The sequence below is a fragment of the Cetorhinus maximus genome, chromosome 9 (genome assembly GCF_964194155.1).
Source record: "Cetorhinus maximus chromosome 9, sCetMax3.hap1.1, whole genome shotgun sequence".
Classification (NCBI taxonomy): domain Eukaryota; kingdom Metazoa; phylum Chordata; class Chondrichthyes; order Lamniformes; family Cetorhinidae; genus Cetorhinus; species Cetorhinus maximus.
The window spans coordinates 79,414,227-79,429,405 of NC_135887.1; the positions used below are offsets into that span (position 1 = coordinate 79,414,227).

Here is a 15,179-nt window from a genome sequence, read left to right on the forward strand (position 1 = left end):
AAAAATCAATTGCAACAAGTGCTGTATTGGAAAAAAAAACCTTGCACACAAGGTAACAGGTATGGGCCAGGAAGCTCCTCAGAAGAAGAGGGTTTTAGAAGCTGCATTTTAGTAGTGCATTTGTTACATATAATTTTTCTGCAAAAAAACATTAAATAAATATCCTTATAACTGACACTCTTGGAATGCAATTGGTCTTTTTATTGTCCTTCTAGGTAGTTGAACACACGGGTTTGGAAATTGCTGTCAAAAAAGCCTTGGCAAATTGCTGCAGTCCATCTTGTCAGTGATATACACTGCTGCCACTGTGTGCCAATGGTGGAGGGAGCGAACGTGTAAGGTGATAGATCGAGTGCCATTCAAGCTGGCTATTTTGTCCTGGATGGTGTTGAGCTGTTGTTAGAGCTGCAGTCCTCTAGGCTAGCGGAGAGTATTCGATCACACTCCTGGCCTGCAGGTGGGGGGAAAAGGCTTTGGGAATTCAGGAGGTAAGTTACTCTCTGCAGAACACCCAGCCTCCAAACTCCTCTTGTAGGCATAGTTTTTATGTGGCTGGTTTAGTTAAGTTTCCAGTCAATGACGACTGCCAGGGGATTGATGGTGGGGAATTAACTAATAGTAATCCTATAGAATTCCAAGGAGAGGTGGTTAGATTCTCTCTTGTTGGAGATGGTCATTACCTGGCACTTGTGTGGCACAAATGTTACTTGCCCAAGCCTGAATGATGTTCAACTTTTGCTTCAGGCAGACATGGGCTGCTTCATTAGCTGAGGAGTTGCGAATGATACTGAACACTATGCAGTCATCAATGAACAACCCTACTTCAAACCTGATAGAGAGAAGATGAAGCAGCTGAAGATGGTTGGCCTAGGGCACTGCTCTGAGGAACTCTAACGTCCTAGGGCTGAGATGACTGGCCTTGAACAACTATAACCACCTCCCTTTAAGCTAGAACCCCAGTCAATGGAGAGTTCTCCCCAATTCTTATTGAATTCAATTTTACTGGGGCTCCTTGTTGCTTCACTCAGTCAAACGCTGCCGCAATGTCAAGGGTAGACACTTAAACCTCACCTCTAGAATTCAGCTCTTTTGTCCATTTTTGGACCAAGGCTATAATGAGGTGGATGTAATGAGGTCTGGAGTTGAGTGATCCTGGCAGAATCCAAATTGAGCGTCGGTGACCAGGTTTTTGGTGAGCAAGTGTTGTCTGATAGCACTGATAACGTCACCTACTGTCACTTTGCTGATGATGGAGAGTAGACTGATGTGGCGGTAATTAGCAGATTGGATTTTCCTGCTTTTTGTGGACAGGACATACCTGGACAATTTCCAATTTTGTGTAGTTGCCAGTGTTGTAGCTGTACTGGAACAGCTTGGCTAGTTCTGGAGCAAGTCTTCAGCATTATATATTGCTCCGGCCCATAGTCTTTGCTGTATCTAGCATGCTCAGCCACTTCCTTCACACACATGGAATAAACCGAATTGGCTGAAGATTGTCATCTGAGATTACAGGGACATAGGGTGTCGGCCAAGATGGATCATCTGCTTGGCATGTCATTTACACTCATGTCGTGTTCCACCAGTAAGAATGAGGATGTTCGTGTAGCTTCCTCCTCTCGTTAGTAGTTTAACTGTCCACTACCATTCATGACTGGATGTGACAGGATAGAGCTTGGATCTGATTCGTTAATTGTAGGATCACCTAGCTCCGTCAGTAACATGTTGCTTTCTCGGTTTAGCATACATGTAGTCCTGTGCTATAGCTTCACCAAGTTTAGAACGGTCGATAATTTTGTGCCCACTTACCAATGCTAACTTTTTAAAAATTCCAGATATTTAATTAACTGAATTTAAATTCCCCGGCTGCCATGATGGGATTTGAACTCCTGACTTTAGAACATCAGTCCAGACCTCTACATTACTAGCCGAGTAACATAACCAGTATGTTAACACTCCCTTACTTTCTGCCATTGATCATTAAAGTACCATCCAATTGGTTCATTCAGCTCCAATCCCACCTTTCAAATGATTTAAGCACTTGATACTGACTAAACACAGCAAAAAAAGTTTTTCTGCTTGTAAACCTCTTACAGACACTGGGATGAAATGCCGACTGCAAAGCTTAAGAAGTTAATTGGTGATTTGTATGTATGCAGAGTCAGCTGCCAGCATTCATTTTAATGAAAGCAGCCGACTCAACATGATAGAATATGTTTTTTTTGAATCCACAATGTTGTCAGTTCCTCAAACAATTGGGTCATACACAATATTAAATGCAGCTATAGTACGAGAACAGTAATTTACAATAGGTGCGCTCCTGTAGAATAAACGTACCTTCGATGGAGTGTGACTGATGCTTACATACCTGTGTAGGTGCTTCTATTTTACACAAGTGCAGTTAAAAACACCAAAACTGATTCTTACCAAGAAACATTTAACCCTTCCCAGGTATGTTTATGGTTAATCATCATTTACTGTGCCTTGGGTAACGAGAGGGTATATTTGCACAGAATTGGCCCCAACCACTATGCCTTGACAACCAGATTCACTTACTTGTAAGTGTGAATATTCCAGAGTCCTTGCCAGTGATATGGTTTCATTGAAAGCCACTCCAGTGTTTTCATTGCACAATAGATTCCAAATCCATTACATAGAAAGACATCCATTATCCACTGTAAACAAAAGTACAATTTTACAACCCTTCTACAATGGCAAGGTAGGGAACAAAGCCTATCTCATTCCACATGGGCAGGGTGCAAATTTATAAAATGTACAGACATTCTCGCCTCTGATTCAGAAGGTCATAGATTTAAGTCCCACCCAAGAGACTTGAGCATATAATTCAGCTTTAGTGCAGTATGAAGAGAGTTCTGTTAGAGGTGTCTTCTTTTGGATGAGACACTAAACCAAGCTCCATCTAGCCTCTCAGATGGAAGCTAAAAGATCCCATCGCACTATGAGTAAGTAGCAGTAGTTTTTTTTGAAGGTGGAAAGTAACAGTGTGAAGGCTTTGGGAGTGCACAGGTGATCTTAAAAATGGTTGGGTTGGTGACAGGATGGTGGTTAATATTATTTCCTTAATCAACTAACAGATTATCTGGTCATTATCTCATTGATGTTCATGGGAATGTACGTGCAAATTGGCTGCCACATTTCCTACATGACCACAGGGATTACATTTTAAAAGTACTTAGCTGGCTGTAAAGCACTTTGGCACATCCTACAAGTCAGTTTTTCTTTTATAAGCTTAAAATGCACTTGGTGAGCAAATGACCTGGCTCTTTACTACCAGATCTGGCTGGATCAACTGTTGAAGGGTCGTGAGGACTCGAAACGTCAACTCTTTTCTTCTCCACCGATGCTGCCAGACCTGCTGAGTTTTTCCAGGTAATTCTGTTTTTGTTTTGGGTTTCCAGCATCTGCAGTAGTTTTTTGTTTTTATCAAATATGACTGTCATTTTCTCTGGCTAAAACTGCTTAATACTTTAAGATCGCCCTGGCCAGCAGAAACTACAGTATTTCAAACTATTCTTCACCACCACAATTTATCCCTTTCCTCTGTAAAGTTTACCCTCCAAAGCTTACCCTCCTCCTTCAATCTCAAAGAAACATAAGAATAGGAAGATTGAGAAGTTCAAACATTGCTGGAGAAATGGAGTAAGAGGGAGGGCTTTAGATTTCTGAGGCATTGGGATCAGTTCTGGGGCAGGTGGCAAGCAGATTACACCTTAACAGGACTGGGACAAATGTCCTCGCGGGGAGGTTTACTTCTGCTGTTGGGGAGCATTTGAACTAGATTGACAGGGGGATGGGAACCTGAGGGGAAATTCAGAGTGCAGAGGTGAAAAACTGGCAGTGGGAAGTAGTGAAGTATCAACTGATAATGAGAATATATCAAAGAGTAATATCAAGGTAGACAGGATACTTGAAGAGTTTGATAGAATTAGAGTAGGCAATAGTAAGTCATTAGATGGGGTCAGAGTAAGGGGGAAAATAAAAAGCCTAAATCAGGGCTAATGTGCAAGCACAGCGTGGTTAATAAGACTGGTGAAATGCAGGCACAGGTTGACAAATGGCATTATGATATTATTGCTATAACAGAGACCTGGCTCAAAGGAGGGCAGGGCTGGACGTTAAATATTCCTGGGTACAAGGTGTTTAGGAGAGACAGGAAAGGAATAAAAGTTGGGGGGTGGGAAGTGGCAATGTTGATGAAAGATGGCATTACAGTTCTGGAGAGAGCATGTTCCAGAGGAGTCAAGGACGGAATCTCTCTGCATAGAGGTAAAGAATGAAAAAGGTGCAATAACATTGTTCGGTGTACTATATAGACCACCAACTAGCAGAAGGGATGTGGAGAAACAAATTTGCCAAGAAATTACAGTGAGGTGCAAGAATTAAACTGTAATCATAAAGGGGGATTTCAATTATTCAAATACAGACTGGGATAGGAATAGTACAAAGGGACAAGAGGGGCGAGAGTTCCTGGAATGTGTTCAAGATCATTTTCTGCCGCAGTATGTTTCTAGTCCAACGAGAGGACATGCACTTTTGGACCAGATTCTGGGGAATGAGTTGGCCCAAGTGGATCAAATATCAGTGGGGGAGCCTCAAGGGGACAGTGACGATTGTATCATAAGGTTTAGGTTAATCATGAAAAAGGACAGGGAACAATCCAGAGCAGGGATGAGAATGCATCTGAGTCAAGTGAGTTGGAATCAAATGTTGGCAGAAAAGTCAGTGGCTGAACAATAGGCTAATTTGATTCTGCCCCTGATCAGAGTATCATGAAAATATAATAAATGTAATATATTGTAAAGGCAGGCTAATAGTGGGGTTTGGATTAGTTTCTCTGTGTGTAGGCTGTGTGTGTGGAGATTTTAATTGAATTGCAGGCAACTGGTCTGGGTGCTTTGATGCATCAAAAAAGAAGCTAGGTTTGAAATGCTAAATACGTAAACATGGCTGAAGTTTTAGAATCTGAGGTGTGAAGAACATTTTTAGATAAACCCGAGTAGTGAATTTCAAAGAGATGGTAAGGTGTTACACCTAGCCATAAGGGGCTAAGCCAAACAGTGCATTTATTTTTCCCAAAGATTACTGAAAATATTGAGTGCTAGAAAAGATTTATATTATAGAAAAAGTAAAGTTGCAAAGGCATATTGGGACAATTGAATTTACATTAAAAGGGGAGAAACATGTATAAAGGAGATGAGACAATGTGTAAGGAAAGAAGGCATTCTAAGATCTAACAAGCATGAAAAGCCTCCAACCTCTATGCACCAAGCTGCTGTCTTCAGGAATCGAAGCTAAGAAAATTCATTTTAAATATCACTGTTCAAGGTATTATGTGCTTTGCTTGGGTCTGTTGAAATCCATGTTGTTTTACTGTTGCCTTAACAGAGGTGTAACTGGGAGCTAGATTAATAAGGGGGATTTAGGAGTTATTATACTAGTAATTTGTAGACCTATGTATGTGCTTAAAATCATTTCTTTTATTAATAAATGTTTAATTTAGTTTTGTAAAAAAAAAACCTCTAAAACACAATGGTTTTATTACTACTGAATTCAAGGCATGCATCTCAAAATAAAAACACAAATTGCACAACAGCCGTTTCGAGTTTCCCTCTGCGATTTGAGCAGCTCAGTATTTACCATCTGCTGTGCCATAACAAAATTAGGGGCTCTTTGCGGGATACGTTTGAAATTTCTTGATTGGTTTGGAGTTGGTGAATCTTAAGGTTATGAGTACGAGAAGCACTTTGAGTTCAGGAGTTGGTGTTGGGAGTATTGGGGTGCAGAAAAGTTCTGGAAGTAAAAGTACTGTGGGTTCTGAGGAAAAACCAGTGGTTTGTGTACAGGTAAAACAGGAAGAATCAGTGATAGATAAAGAAGGAGGAATGCGTTCACAATTTATCCAAGGGAGTTCTGAGGAGCAGGTTGCAGAGACGTTTAAAGATTTTGTATGTGAAGGGAAAGTCTTCCCATGTGTGCAGGGTGAGGTAGGTAACAATGTTAAAATTTTAAGAAGCACAAGGGCTAGTCAATCCTTAATGTTGCGGGATAGTGACATTTGTTGTTCAAAGGGAGTATTGCAGGAACAGGTGATAATAAGTGGGGTTTATGAAGATGCTAAACCTATTCCAATGTGCAAGGTAAGTTTAAAGAGTAAGTGGAAAACAGGTGAGGTTATTGTTGGAGTCATGGAAAAATTGCCCATTGCATGGGTTCAATTTTAGGTAATGATATAGCTGGGTCACAGATGTGGGTGATGCCTATGCTAGTTGAGCAGCCTGTAGAGGTATCTTCAACAGAAGTGTTGCAAAGAGAGTATCCTGGATTGTTTCCAGATTGTGTGATAACAAGATCAGAGACTCTCAGGTTGAAACAAGAACAGGAGGTTAAAAGGAAGAGAGGTGTGGAAGTCCAATTAGCTGATGCTGTCTGATAAGATTAATCAGGAAGAAAGAATGGAGAATGTAGCTGAGGTATTTAGCTCAAGGCAGTTGGTGGAGTTACAGAAAAAGAAAAAGAGAAATGCAAATAAGACAGTTCTATCAGACAGCTTGCTCAGAAACAGAGGCAAAATGGATTCCAGAATGTTAAAGCATTACCTTAAGGTAATAATGATAAAATGGCAGCTGTATCATGTTTCAGCAAATGAAAGCTAGAGGGAAGTGTATCAGATTGTTATACCATTTGGATATAGAAAAGAGATTCTGAGGATAGCTCATGAAATTCCAATGGGGATCATTTAGGAATTAGAAAGACACAGGCGAAAATACAAACATTTTTATTGGCTTGGATTGCATAGAGATGTAATCAAATTCTGTAGAACATGTCGCACATGTCAGGTGATAGAGAAACCACAAGCAGTTGTTAAGCCGGCACCTTTAATTCCAATTCCAGCATTTGAAGAACCTTTACTAGGGTCATAATTGATTGTGTAGAGCCCCTCCCTAAGACTAAAGCTGGAAATCAGTACTTACTGACCATAATGGATGTGTCTACATGGTTTCCTGAAGCGATGCCTTTGAGAAATATTACAACAAAGAGAATTGTGGAAGAGTTGACTCTTTTTTTAAACAAGGAATGGTTTACCTAAAGAAATACAATCAGATCAGGGTTCGAATTTCATGTCACAGCTGTTTAAGGAAGTAATGAACAGTTTGGGGATAAAACATTTTAAGCCAACAGTTTACCATCCTGAGTCACAAGGGGCATCAAACTTTAAAAACTATGATGAGGGCGTATAGTCAGAATTATCCACAGGATTGGGATGGGGGTATTCCATTCTTGTTATTTGCTATTAGGGATGCTCCTAATGCATCAACTGGCTTTAGTCCTTTTGAACTAGTTTATGGTCATGAGGTAAGAGGAGCACTGAAATTGATTCATGAGAAATTGATGGGTCAAAATTCAAACTATTCTCCTGGATTATGCATCAAACTTCAGAGAAAGATTGGACAGAGCATAAGAGTTAGCTAGGGAACATTTAAAGATATCACAGCAAGTAATGAAAGTGAAGGCTGACAGGAAAGCTACAGCTCGTAGTTTTGTTGTTGGGGGAAAAGTGCTAGTTCTGTAACCAGTACTGGGTGACTCGTTAAAAGCAAGGTTTAGTGGGCCTTGCCTACTAATAAAACTTAATAAAACTTGGGCCTTGCCCCAACACTAATAAAAATACAAATTACAAAACAGTTGCAGCAGCTGCTTCAAGTTTCCCTCTGGGATTTGAGCAGCTCAGCATTTACCATCCACTGTGCCATATTGCAGAGCATTAAAACAATACTGATCCAAGTCATAGGTGATGTCACATGACTGTAATCATGACCTCATGTTTCTGCATCCTCCTCTCCACCTCCTGACATGGTTGATCATTTCATTCCCCTCCAGCACATCTCCACTGCAACAATTAACATTTGTACATCATCTTTAGCAGAGGAAAACATCCCAAGGTGCTTCATTGCACCTTACTAGACAAAGTGAATCCTAAGCCAAAGGAGATATTAGGAGGAGTGATTAAAAACTTGGTCAGAGAGGTGAGTTTGAGGGAAAATATTTAAGAAGATCTTTATAAGAAGGAAATCCAGAACATAGGACATAGGTGGCTGATGGCATGGCCTCCACCAGTGGTATGGAGTGAGGTGTGCACAGGAGGCCAGGGTTGGAAGAATGCAGAGTTCTTGGAGGATTGTAGGGCTGGAGGAATTAACAGTTATAGTTTCAACATAAGAGCACAAATTCTAAATTCTGCACATTGGGGCAAGAGTCAAAATAGATCAACAATCGTCAGGGTGATTGGAAAGTGGCACTTAGGTGCAAGATTGGATACAGGCTACAGGAGTTTTAGTTTGTCTAAAGTTTAGTGTAGAGGATGGGAGGCTGGCTTGGAGAATGTAGGAATTGTTAAATGTGAAGGCATAGATGGATGTTTCAGCAGCAGACATGTTGAGGTGTCATGAAGGTGAAAGGAAGAGGACTTTTTGGTGCAGAGGATATGCCTAGAAACATGACATGAACAGCTTGGTTCAACCAGAGACAACTGCTGGGAAGGGGAATGGCTTAGATAATGTGGGAATGGAATTTGTGATGAGGCCAGAACACAAAGGCTTTACTTTTCCCAATCATACCAAAGGAAAGCAGCTTATCTAAGACTGGTTATCAGGAAGTAGCCTGAGAACACAGGGAAGCAGAGAGGGGAGGTATTTGAGCGATAGAATTCCATGTTGTCAATGCATGTGAAAACTGAACCCCATACTTTCAGGTGATGGTCAGATGACACCATGTAGAGGAAGAAGAAAAGGTAACAAGGATTAATTGATGGAGGACCCTAGGCCATAATGCAGGCATCACTGTATCCTCTGTTTGTTGTCCTCTACTTACATGGTCAGACTCCACTCTGAATCCTTACCATTTCATAACTTATATGCAATACCCAGCAACATCAGCCAGAACAGGGTCAGTTTCCACAAAAATAGTAACGTCATGCTGCTCTTGCTGCCCTCTCCATCAACAAGAAGACTGCTTTACTCTCAAATTGCCTGCTAATATCAAGGCTTGGATTAGCCTGAATTTCATTCACCTTAATGACTGCAAAAACAAAGCAATTTTTATGCTCCCATCAGGACTTATGCCTCTGAACTTGACTCCCGTTAATTTCCCCAGATGCCAATTTAGGTTGAGTTAGGAAGTATGGAACTTTGGTGCAATAAAAACAGAAAATGCTGGAAAACCTCAGCAGGTCTGATAGCATCCGTGGAGAGAGAAACCGAGTTGATGTTTTGAGTCTGTATGTCTCTGCTTCAGAGCTAGAGAACTAGAAATGGGATGGATTTTACACTATTTAAGGGGGCGTGGAGCAGTTGGACCAAATAGGAGGTCAGGGATAGGTGGGAGCTGAGGAGATATTTGACAAAGATGTCATGGACACAGGACAAAGGGAGCATTAATGGCAGTGTTAAAGACAGAGGAAGGTGCTGATAGCGACATAAAGATAAGATAGCAGAGTGCATTAAAAGCAGAACTAGGCTCAGCACTCTGTGAAAGTAAAACAAAAACAGGTAACAGGTGGCCCTGTTGGGGAAAAAGGATTTTAAAAATTAATAAAAATAAATGAATAAATAAAATTTTAAAAAATAATTGGATTAGAAAAGGGGTAAAGATGGAGGGAGAGTGTTCACGATCTGAAGTTGTTGAACTCAATGTTAAGTCCGGTACACTGTGAAGTGCCTAATTGGAAGATGAGGTGCTGTCCCTCCAGGTTGCATTGGGCTTCACTAGAACATTGCAGCAGGCCAAGGGCATTCTTGCTCTCATGCCCACATGTCCGTCCATAGTCTGCTACAATGGTCTAGTGAAGCCCCATCCAAAATGGAGGAACAACACCCCATCTTCTAATTAGGCATCTTACAAGACTTCTGGACTTAACACTGAGTTCAACAACTTCAGACCATGAATTCACTCCCTCCATCTTTACCCCTTTTGTAATCCCATTTTTTTTTTAAATTTAGCTATTCATTTTAAATTTTTTTAAAAATCCTTTTCCCCCAACCAACACTGCACCCCCCCTCCACCCCAGGAGAGCCATCTGTCACTTATTTTTATGTTCTGCTTTCACAGAGTGCTGACCCTGGTTCGGCTATTAACATACTCTGCCACCGTACCTTTATGACACCATCAGTACCTTCTTTAGTCTTTAACACTACCATTAACACTCTTTGTCCTGTGCCCATGACATCCTTGTCAATTTTCTCCTCAGCTTCCACCTATCCCTGACCTTCTATTTTGCTCCACGTTCCTCTTAAACAGTATAAAATCCAGCATATTTCTACTTCTCTTTAGCTCCGAAGAGTCATACGGACTCAAAACGTTAACTGCTTCTCTCTCCACAGATGCTGCCAGACCTGCTGAGTTTTTCCAGCATTTTCTGTTTTTATTTCAGATTTCCAGCATCTGCAGTATTTTGCTTCTCTTGAAACTTTGATGCATTGTTCAGCCCTAAGCTCAGCCTCCTTAATCATAACAGCTTTATTAATACTCCTTATTAGAGACTCTCCAATCTGGGATGGAGCCCACTCTACAGCACTAGGATGATACTTATCAAAGTCACAGGGACATTCTGTGACTGCCATATTTCCACCTCCACAACTTTGTCCACCTCCACCCATCACTGAAACAGCTGTACAGGCTTTCACCAATATTCAAGACTTGATTTCTCCAACATTCTCCAAGTTGGTCAATCTCCTTTAATCCGCTGCTACGCCCAGCTTCAACTCTAAAAATGCTGTAATCCATGGCACATCTTGTTCTCTCAAATCTCCAATTGTCCAATGTCCAGTGACATAACTTCAGAATTATGATGTTGTCTTTCTGCCTTATTCCCATACTCCAAAATGCGGTACTTCTGGTCTTATCCTCTTTCTGCTCCAGAACTGGCATTTATTCATTCAGCCACTACGCTGCTACCCTCCGAGTCTCCTTGCCTAGTGTACCGTGCCTTGCCACCTTCTGCCGGCTTTTAAAATCATTCAAAAAAAATCTTCCTCTTGTCCTTAGTCCCCACTCTAGCCCTCTCCATTTTTCCCTTTCACCTTCCTGTTCAGCATCCACTTTTTCCCTTTTTTTTTAAACAACAATTGCTTTGAGAAATCTTCCTACAGGCAAGCAACAGTGTACAAATAAAAATCCCTGTACTTACGCAAGGCAAATCCTTTTGAGAGTTCGCTTTCAAGAGAAGCAGGGTACTGACAAGTTTCTTCCTAGTTTAAATATCAAACCTTCTCTTATTTCAAACCCTTTATAAAGCATTCTTTTGTAATGAATGAAACCTTTATTTAACAGTGAGCACAGTTATAATATTGCTTCGTGCATACAATTTACATCAAGTTATGGTCAGCACAGGTCATGAAGATATTTGTCAGCATACATACATGGTCCCACCAGCATTCACTGAAATTAGGCAATTGATGCTCCAGACTGTACTCCAGGAATTCAAACATCACACTGATTATCATACACATCCACCAGTCTCGAATCATTAGTGTCTAGACAGAAGGAAAAAGGTACATAATTAGCTGGCATCTGTTGCTAAAAAAGACTAATTAGTGAACGATATTTGTATGGGATCATTTCTCCATTACAATCACAGGGGTACTGGAAGCTTGTTTTTCCTTCCAGACCTGAAGAACAAGGTTGCAAGATGTGATAGGATGATTGTGCAATCAGCAAGGTGGTTAACGGGTTTAGCATACCCAATCTTTCTGGGTAGTGAGTGCAATTACCACACAGAGTACGTCATTCATTTTCCAGACATGTCACCAAAAGAAAGGGGATATTGGCCCAGGAACGAGTGCAACGCAGATTTACCATCGCTACAAGGGCTAGATTATGTAGAGAGATTACAGAGGCTTGTATAAGGTTAAGGGCTAATTTTGAGGACTTTAGGGTTTTGAAGGGAATTGATAAGGTAGAGGGAGAAAAGAAAAACTTTTTCTACTAGTGCAGCATTTAGGACAGGGGAAATAACATTAAAATCAGAGTCAGGCCATTTGAGAGAGAAATTAGGAAACAAATCACACAAAGGCTGCTAGACGTGAGGAACTCTTCCACAAACTGCAATTTGACGCCGGGTCAATTATTAATTTTAAATCCGTGATTGATAGATTTTTAACCAAAGGTATTAAGGATATGGGAAAAACGGAGAGTTTATAGAGTTAGATCAAAAATTAGCAGGGCTATGAGGGAAAAAGCAGGGGGGTGAGACTAATTGGATAGCACATTCAAATAACTGACACAGACATGTGAGGGCAAATGGTCTCTTCCTATGTTCTATTATTTTTTGATTCAAGGATGTGTATAACATGTAGTGTTACCCGTTTAAGACTGTGGAGCAAGGCTGGTAAGTTCATGAAATATCGGAGGTCCACCACCAAAGTGGGATAAAACTAGAAAGCAATACTTATTTCCCATGCATGGGTTGATTGTGCATGTGGGTTGTACAATGCTTGGATGGACCTGTCAATGTTTTTCTGCACTTTTACATATGCTTGTAGCTAGTCGAGCAGACCCCTATAGCACCTGTGCTTCAAAAAGATTAAAACCAAGACAAAATTTGCTATTCCATCACCTTAATGCTTAATCTGCCCTTCTGACAGCATCCGTACCAGGCAGACAAGGCTCCAAAATGTTTTTGCAATGCAACTGATAATGAGAACACCAAGACTTTATTAAGAACAAGCAAAATAGTTGTGAGGGAAAGCTGATCCAGTTCTAGTCTTACCTTAAGGTACCAGCCCAGGAAATGGGCTGGGACAAATCCATCCAATTTATCCTAAAACACAACAAACATTTTATATTTTAAAGAAAAGCTTTTAATTAAACTTCAGATTTCTTTTTTTTTAAACATACAAAGTACTTGCCCCATCATCAATTATCTGACAAAATTAATATTTTACCCATCGCTTGTAATAGTCTCAATGTGCCTCTTTTAAAAAGCTACTTTACCTCACTGATCGATCTCTGGGGAGAAAAAAATGAATATATTACATAAAGCTCAACAGGCAACTATCTAACTTTACTGCTTATGATTGCAGAAGCAACTAAATATTAACACTGGACTACAAACATTTAAAGCAAAGCAATTTTGGCAACACAGTACAATTAGACTGAGTGAACCAGCTGGTAACAAAAACTGATAGTAAAAGTTTCTACAAGTATTTGAACAGGAAAAGAGCAACTAAAGCTAGTGTTGGTTCTCTAGAGTGAGAGTCTGGGGAGCTGATAATGGAAAACAAAGAAATGGTGGAGGCATTAAACAGGTATTTTGCATCTGTCTTCAAGGTAGAGGACTTAGAAAACTTCTCAAAGATTCTTGAAAATCAAGAGATGATAGGGAGGGATGAACTTAATACAATCATCATCACCAGGGAAAAGATGCTAGAAAAACTATTAGAGCAAATGGCTGACAAGTTTCAATGGCCCGCATCCTAGGGTCTTAAAAAAGAACTGGCAGCACAGATAGCATTCATTATAATCTTCCAAAATTCCTTGGATTCTGGAAAGGTTCCAGCAGATTGGAAAATAGCTAATGTAACACCTTTATTCAAGAAAGGAGGGAGGCAGAAAGCAGGAAACTATAGGCCAGCTAGCCTAACATTTGTCATATGGAAAGTGCTGGAATCCATTATTAAGGGGTTTATAGCAGGATGCTTAGATAATAACGATTTTATCAGTCAGAGGTAACATGGCCATGAAAGGGAAATCGTGCTGACCTAATCTATTAAAGTAACATTCAAGGTGGATAAAGGAAACAGGTAGATGCGGTTTACTTGGGATTTCCAAAAGGCATTTGATAAGGTACCACATCAAATGTTACTACACAAGGTAAGAGCACATTGTGTAGGGGGTAACATATTAGCATGGATAAAAGATTGGGTGGCTAACAGGAAGCAGACAGTTGGGATATATGGGTCTTTTTCTGATTGACAAGCTGTAACTGGTGGAATGCCACAGGGATCAGTGCTATTTCTAATCTATATCAATGCCTTGGATGAAGGGAGTAAATGTATGGTAGCTAAATTTGCTGATGACACCAAGATAGGTATGAAAATAAGTTGTCAAGAGGAGATGGGGAGTCTGCAAATAAACATAGGCAGGTTAAGAGAGTGGACAAAAATTTGACAGATGGAGTATAAACTGCGTAAATGTGAACCTGTTCATTTTGCAGGAAGAATAGAAAAGCAGCATACTATTCAAATGGAGAAAGATTGCAGGTCTTGGTGGTAGAGGAATCTAGGTGCCCTGGTACATGAATCACAAAGTTAGTATGCAGGTACAACAAGTGATTAGGAAGGCAAATGGAACATTGGCATTTATTGCAAGAGGGATAGAATATAAAAGAAAGAAATTTTTACTACAGTTGTACAGGGCCTTGGTGAGACCACATCTGGAGTACTATGTGCAGTTTTGGTCTCCTTTTTTAAATCACTTTAGAAGCAGTTCATAGAAGATTCACTGGGCTCAGTCCTGAGATGAGACAAAAATTCAGGGACACAGTTCAAAAATAAGAGGTCTCTCTTTTAAGACAGAGGCGAGAAGAAACGTTTTCTCCCAAAGGGTCATTCGGCTATGGAATTCTCTTCCCCAGAAAGTAGTGGAGGCTGGGAACTTGAATTCATTCAAGGCACAGTTAGACAGATTTTTGTTAAGCAAGGGGATTCAGGCTTATTGGGCGGGGGGGGGGCAGAAAAGTAGAGCTCAGACCACAACCAGATCAGCCATGATCTTACTGAAAGGTGGATCAGGCTCGAGGGGCAAATGGCCTATTCCTGTTCCTCTGTTCCTTCCTAACAATAGTCTTGGACTCCCTGCAGAGCCAATTCCTGATCATTGGCAAGTTATTTGAAAAGGGCACTCGCATGGGGCAAGGAGAAAATAATACAAAGCTACACTTGGAAGCTCTCAAGGTACTCTATCTACCTTCTAGTTTGGAAATGGTTCATCACTTTGGGGGGGAGAAAAAAAGTGGATAAAAAAATGCACAAAATTCAAAATAAAACCAGAGATTTTCCCACCCTTAATTGGGCACAGATTTGCTAACTGCTTATTACCTTTTAAAAATCTGAAAGAAAAACTATAATAAGCATATGAATAATAAATGGAGCTTCAACTGCCATTAG

General features: G+C 40.5%; 1 protein-coding gene across 7 annotated transcripts in view; it reads right to left on the reverse strand.

The window, feature by feature from the left end:
- The window catches only part of ptdss2 (phosphatidylserine synthase 2), a 93,914-nt gene that overhangs the window by 32,081 nt on the left and 46,654 nt on the right, over positions 1 to 15,179 (reverse strand). For all 7 annotated transcript variants that reach the window (XM_078548926.1, XM_078548923.1, XM_078548921.1 and 4 more), the window contains exons 6-8: positions 12,782 to 12,832; positions 11,433 to 11,546; positions 2,554 to 2,672 (exon numbers count right to left, since the gene is read on the reverse strand). In XM_078548926.1, coding sequence (XP_078405052.1) covers positions 2,554 to 2,672; positions 11,433 to 11,546; positions 12,782 to 12,832 — 284 coding nt within the window. The remainder of the gene's footprint in view (positions 1 to 2,553; positions 2,673 to 11,432; positions 11,547 to 12,781; positions 12,833 to 15,179) is intronic.